Raw genomic sequence first — 6,110 nt, 5'->3', positions numbered from 1 at the left:
GGGCAGAAGGTCAGGGTAGGGGTGGGGTGCGAAGAGCTGAGAGGAGCCACAGGTACTGAGGGAGCCTGGAGGCAGCATGAGCTTTGTGTGCTAACAGGCAGCACAACTAGCCATTTTCCTCAGGGTTCTTTTGGACCTGACAATTGGTTGCATTCTAAAGCAGATTTCATTCCTTCTAGAAAAAGGTGTGTGTGTGTGTGTGTGTGTAACTCTTGCCTGTCTTTCTATCATAATAATAATGTGTCCTGAAAGACATACATTCATTTTGACCAATAACAGATAATATTAAATCGGGCTACTTTATTCAAAACATTCAGGTGCAAGTAATCTATTTGGGAACATCATCATTATCCTTTTTGTTTCTTGTTTCTTTTTTAATTAAAAGTTTTTGAGTTTATCAAATAAATGAAATATTTTAAAATAAGACATACTTTAAAACTCTAGTCGTTCTAGGAGTACAAAATTAGGTTGGTTGGTTAATTGTTTTTTGTGTTTGTTTCTTTCTTTCTGATGCAGGCTCTGTGTAGTCCAAGCTGGTCTTGAAACTTGCTGTGTTGATAGGATGACCTTCAACCCTTTTTTTTTTCCTTGTCTTTTTGAGACAGGGTTTCTCTGTGTAGCCTTGACTGCCCTAGACTCACTATATAGACCAGGCTGGTCTCAAACTCAGAGAAATCTGCCTGCCTCTGCCACCCAAGACTGTTGGGATTAAAGGCATGCACCACCACACTCAGCTGACCTTGAACTCTTGATTGCCCTGCCTTTACCTCCCAAATACTAGGATTATATGCACTTACCACACCTTTCTAGGGTTTTTTTTGTTGCATGTTTTTGGTTTTGTTTTACCTTTTTGCCCAGGACAATGTCAGTGCAACATTTGGACCTGACTGCCTTGTACCCACACTCAGGAAATGTGACTGACCAGCACTAGCCTCTGCCTAGGAGAGAGCCAAGCCCAAATGTCAGAGTTGCAGGCACTAAGCCACCAGTGGGCAGAAGAAATGGTCAGGAAGCCGGGGAGGAGGGACAGGACAAAAAGACAAGGTCCCATGCTGTCCCCTCCTTACTCCACACCAGGCAGGCTAGGCAGATCCTCCTCCACTGAGCTGCACTCCCAGCCCCGGCATTCTCCTGAAGAAGCGAGTCTTGGTTGCTTCTCTCAGTGTGTGGCAATTTTTGTGTTTTTTTTAAGATGTACATTTATTTTTAATTATGTAAGTGTGTGTGCGTGTGTGTGCGCGTGCGTGCGTGTGTGTGTGTGTGTGTGTGTGTGTGTGTGTGTGTGTGTGTGTGTGTGTGTATTGGGGACGGGGTGCATATCTGTGCCGGTGCCCCTCAGAGGACAAAAGAAGACATGAGACCATTCTCTGCCTGCCAGAAGCTGCAGTTGGAGACAATTGTGAGCTATCCTCGGTATGAAGCATTTTCAGATTAAATTAACAGACAGGCAAAGGCAGGAATCATCTTCATGTAAACAGTTCCTAAAAGTTATATCTACCTCACAGATGCTTCTGTGTCTAAAGTAACCATAAATGCCTCAAAGACAAATACTATAATAAAATTGATGGCCTCTTTCATTCTGGGTGTTGAAAAATAGGGCAAAAATAGGTTGAATGCAATCTGTGAAAAAGAGACCCTACATCTCTTGGGATCACTAAGTCCGCTGTCCACGTGCCCTGTGATTACACTACTGTGCAAACATAGAGTAGGAAAGCAGAGTCTGAGTCTGACTAGGGCTGCATAAGGAGAACCTGTCCCAAGGGGCGGGGCTTTATTTTAAATTATGCACTGGTGTTTGGGGTGCTGTGTTCACCTCTGTGCAGTTGCCAGAAGAGGGCGTCGGATCCCCTGGAGCTGGACTGCACTTACAGGCTGTTGCTGATGAGGGTCCTGAGAACCAAAGGTGGATCCTCAGTCATTTCTACAGCCTGAGAAAGAGATGCATCCCTGACTTCCGGGGAGACTCCAAAGTCAGGGTGTGTTTGTGATCAAAAGTTGGCTGAGAGAATTTGTGCTTTGAATCTCCTTATCTATTTCTTTCTTTCTTTCTTTTTTTTAAGTTTTTTTTTTTTAGTTTTTCGAGACAGGGTTTCTCTGTGTAGCCTTGGTTGTCCTGGACTCACTTTGTAGACCAGGCTGGCCTCAAATTCATAGCAATCCGCCTGCCTCTGACATCTGAGCGCTGGGATTAAAGGCAGGCGCCAACACTCCTGGCTTTCTGCATCTGATTCTAACTTGGCAGCTCCCCTCTCTCCTGCCACACCACAGCTCCACACTAAAGAGCGGTCTGTCTTCATGAGACATTCCCTTTGTCTCTGTGCTAGGTGCATGCTGACACCCCGACTCAACTGAGCACCAGGGATTGCACGAAAGCTTGTGCCCAGAAAGGCTGGATTGGTACTTAACTGTGGAGCCTCAAGAACACTGTGGATGCAGATTTAGCAGTAGCTGCCTCTTCCCTTGCTTTTCCCACAGAAGTTTCCCAGAGCAGGCTTCCGGTGACTTGAGGCACCTGGCGATGGAAGCCGACAGCAACAGCTCCTCTGGGAGCTTCGTTCTGTTGGGAATATCTGACCAGCCCCAGCTGGAGATGGTCTTTTTTGTAGTCATCTTCTTCTCTTACTTGGTGACCCTGGTTGGGAACTCAACCATCATCTTGCTTTCCCGCCTTGACGCCCGGCTGCACACGCCCATGTACTTCTTCCTCAGCAACCTCTCCTCCCTGGACCTCGCCTTCACTACCAGTTCAGTGCCCCAAATGCTGAAGAACTTATGGGGGCCAGACAAGACAATCAGCTACGGCGGATGCGTAACTCAACTGTATGTCTTCCTTTGGCTGGGGGCTACCGAATGCATACTGCTGGTGGTGATGGCGTTTGATCGGTACGTAGCAGTTTGCCGGCCCCTGCACTACATGAGCGTCATGAACCCGCGGCTCTGCTGGCTGCTGGCGGCTCTCAGCTGGTTGGGGGGCTTAGGCAACTCTGTGATTCAGTCGACATTCACTCTGCAGCTCCCATTTTGCGGACACCGCAGGGTGGACAACTTCCTGTGTGAGGTGCCCGCCATGATTAAATTAGCCTGCGGAGACACGAGTCTCAACGAGGCTGTGCTCAATGGGGTCTGCACCTTCTTCACCGCTGTCCCGCTCAGCATCATCCTCATGTCGTACTCCTTCGTTGCTCAGGCAGTGATGAAGATGCGCTCTGCGGAGGGACGTCGGAAGGCCTTTAATACGTGCCTCTCCCATTTGCTCGTCGTGTTCCTCTTCTATGGCTCAGCTGTCTATGGGTATCTGCTTCCAGCTAAGAGCAGTAATCAGGACCAAGGGAAATTCATTTCTCTCTTCTACTCTGTGGTCACACCCATGGTGAATCCTCTCATCTACACCCTAAGGAACAAAGAAGTGAAGGGGGCGCTGGGAAGATTGCTGGGGAGAGGAAGAGAAGGCGGCTGAGGAGAGCGCAAACTTCTCCATCACTTGCCGCCTCTTCGCCCTGTGCTCTTTTTCTGATGAGAGCTATACTCAGCCAAGCCAAGGCGTGCTCTTGACAATACTACGCTTTTGGAGGGCGGTTAGTGTTACTTGAGACACTCTGTGTTTATTTACCAGAAATGCTACTGTGAGCTGCAGATAACAGGGCAGCTACGTGTCATTGCACGGCCAGAAGCTGTTCACCTAGCGCAGATCTGTTTCGCTGGCTCTGTCTCTGACGTCTACATTGTTTATTATGACATATCTCTGCTGAATTTTTTACTTTCTAAGAAACGTGAAATTTCCTGTATAAATTTTGCTATAATTCCGTGAACTCGGGCCATGCATTATCAACCTCAGATGAAAGTAGAATTTCCCTTTATGTCATAGCCAGCCATCAGCTTGGTCCAGTGCTCTGCGCCTTCTCAGTGCTACAAGCTAACTGCTGCTGCTGCTTCTCCCTCCCAGCCCCACCATTTTCACAGACTATGGGGCAGCAACTTGTAGATGACCCCCACCTAGGAACAGGACAGCAGCCCCCACTTGGAAGGGGCACCTTTCTGAGCCCCAGAGTCCCACAGGGCAGTGCTGCAGCTGCCTGCGGTGGTGACAGCTGGGTGATTTCCAGACTATAATGAAGTCTTCTCTGGGCATCTGAACCTCAAGACCAGGTTGGAGGTGTCCAAGAAGCTGTGAGGCGTTGCTGTCAGGACAGTCTTGACAACGGGAAGCTGTTTGGCAGCTGTTCCACCTTTTACTGTCATGAGTTCACATTTGTCACTAATGTATTTCCTGAGCAAGCAGAGTGTTCTCAGAAAGTATGGTACCCATGCTTACATCTAGGGATGATTTCCCTTCTTTTTCCTCTAGTATTTCCAGTTTCAGTACCCCCTTCTCCATAAGGGGTTCCTCTGTATAAAGCCCTGGCTGTTCTTAAACTCAGCCAGGCTAGCCTCGAACTCATAGAGATCCACTTGCCTATGTCTCACAAATGCTGGGATTAAAGGCAAGTCCCACCACGCCATGCTCATTACAGCTGAGGGGGTTTGTTTGTTTGTTTGTTTAGATCTATTTGTTATGTATAACATGCTTTGCCTGCATGTATTTGCCAGATCTCATTAGAGATGGTTGTGAGCCACCATGTGGTTGCTGGGAATTGAACTCAGGACCTCTGGAAGATATTGCAACCGGTTCTCTTAACCTCTGAGCCCCTGCTTGGTGCCATCCCTCCAGCCTCCAAGTTTCAGTTCTTATGTTAAGGTCTTTGGTCCATGTGGAGTTGATTTCTCTGCAAGGTGAGAAGTAAGAATCTATTCTTATTCTGCTACATCTGAACTCAGGATTTACGTAACAAGTGATAGAGACCATCTTCAATGAAGTAAGTAAGTCAGGATGGACTTTAAGGCTGCCTAGAAATATATCTAGTTAAATTATTTCCTGGAAATAGATATAAAGGTATAGAAATGTGGATGCTGGATGTGGTGGCGCACGCCTTTAATCCCAGCACTTGGGAGGCAGAGGCAGGCAGATCGCTGTGTGTTCGAGGCCAGCCTGGTCTACAAAGTGAGTTCAGGACAGCCAAGGCTAACAGGGAGAAGCTCCGTCTCAAAAAACAAAACAAAACAAAGGTATAGAAGCATGGAAGTTTGTACTAGCTATACAGTGGAATATTATGTGAGGACAGGTAAATTCAAACAGGAACAAGCTATAAGTACAAGGTTTTCCTTTAGTCTAATGAGAATTTTTTATAACTAGATAGAGTGGTTGTTCACTCTATATTTGTTATGTAAAATTTTACCTAAAGTTTTTTTCTATGAGTATCTGCATTTGTGGATGTTTTTGTGGGCTAAAAAAAAATTCATCCATAGTGGTCATTTCTCTGGAGCTGTTCCCCTTGTGTCCTCCTCCCTCACTCTTGTGTTGCATTCCCACTCTCCTCTCCATGCCTGGTGCTGAGGAAAATGATCAGGAATTATTTTTAAACACTCTCTGAGCAGACATATTGATTAGGTTTTTGCTTGCAACTTGTTTTTAAAACTTTTTGTTTTTAAAGATTTATTCATTATGTATACAGCGCTCTACCTGCATGTACACCTGCAGGCCAGGAGAGGGCGCCAGATCACATTATAGATGGTTGTGAGCCACCATATGGTTGCTGGGAATTGAACTCAGGATCAATGGAGGAGCAGCCAGTGCTCCTAACCTCTGAGCCATCTCTCCAGCCCTGAAACTTTTTGTTTGTTTTTCCTGAGACAGAGTCTCACTATGAAGCTTTGGCAGGCATATAGACTCGGCCGGCTTCAAACTCACAGAGATCATCCCGCCTCTGCCTCTTGGGTCCTGGGATTAAAGACATGTGCCACTATGTTGCTTTTTTAACTTTTTAAAGTGTTTTTTTTTTCTTTACTATTTGTAAATATTATATAGGTGTATGTGCCTGTATGTGGGTAGATATATGTAAGTGCAGGTGCCAGGGGAGGCCAGAGGTGCTGGATGCTGTGAGTTTGAAGTTACACCTGACACAGTGCTGGAACTACAGCTCAAATCCTCTAGAAGAGCAGCAAGTGCTCTTAACCACCGAACCATCTCTCCAGCCCTCTTGTTGCTGTTGTTTTGGGTGTTGTTGTTGTTGTTT

General features: G+C 46.5%; 1 protein-coding gene across 1 annotated transcript; it reads left to right on the top strand.

The window, feature by feature from the left end:
- The first annotated feature begins 2,518 nt into the window (after positions 1-2,518).
- LOC127208183 (olfactory receptor 15) lies at positions 2,519-3,457 on the top strand. Its single transcript, XM_051167573.1, has one exon. The coding sequence runs from the start codon at positions 2,519-2,521 to the stop codon at positions 3,455-3,457; it is 939 nt and encodes a 312-aa protein (XP_051023530.1).
- The last annotated feature ends 2,653 nt before the right edge of the window (positions 3,458-6,110 follow it).

This window comes from Acomys russatus, chromosome 25 (genome assembly GCF_903995435.1).
Source record: "Acomys russatus chromosome 25, mAcoRus1.1, whole genome shotgun sequence".
Classification (NCBI taxonomy): domain Eukaryota; kingdom Metazoa; phylum Chordata; class Mammalia; order Rodentia; family Muridae; genus Acomys; species Acomys russatus.
Note: the sequence above shows the minus strand (reverse complement) of the source record. Positions and strands in the feature narration are given on the sequence as shown.

Bases quoted from the DNA above. Each gene is read 5' to 3' on its own strand.
- LOC127208183 (XM_051167573.1), top strand. From the start codon at position 2,519: ATGGAAGCCGACAGCAACAGCTCCTCTGGGAGCTTCGTTCTGTTGGGA.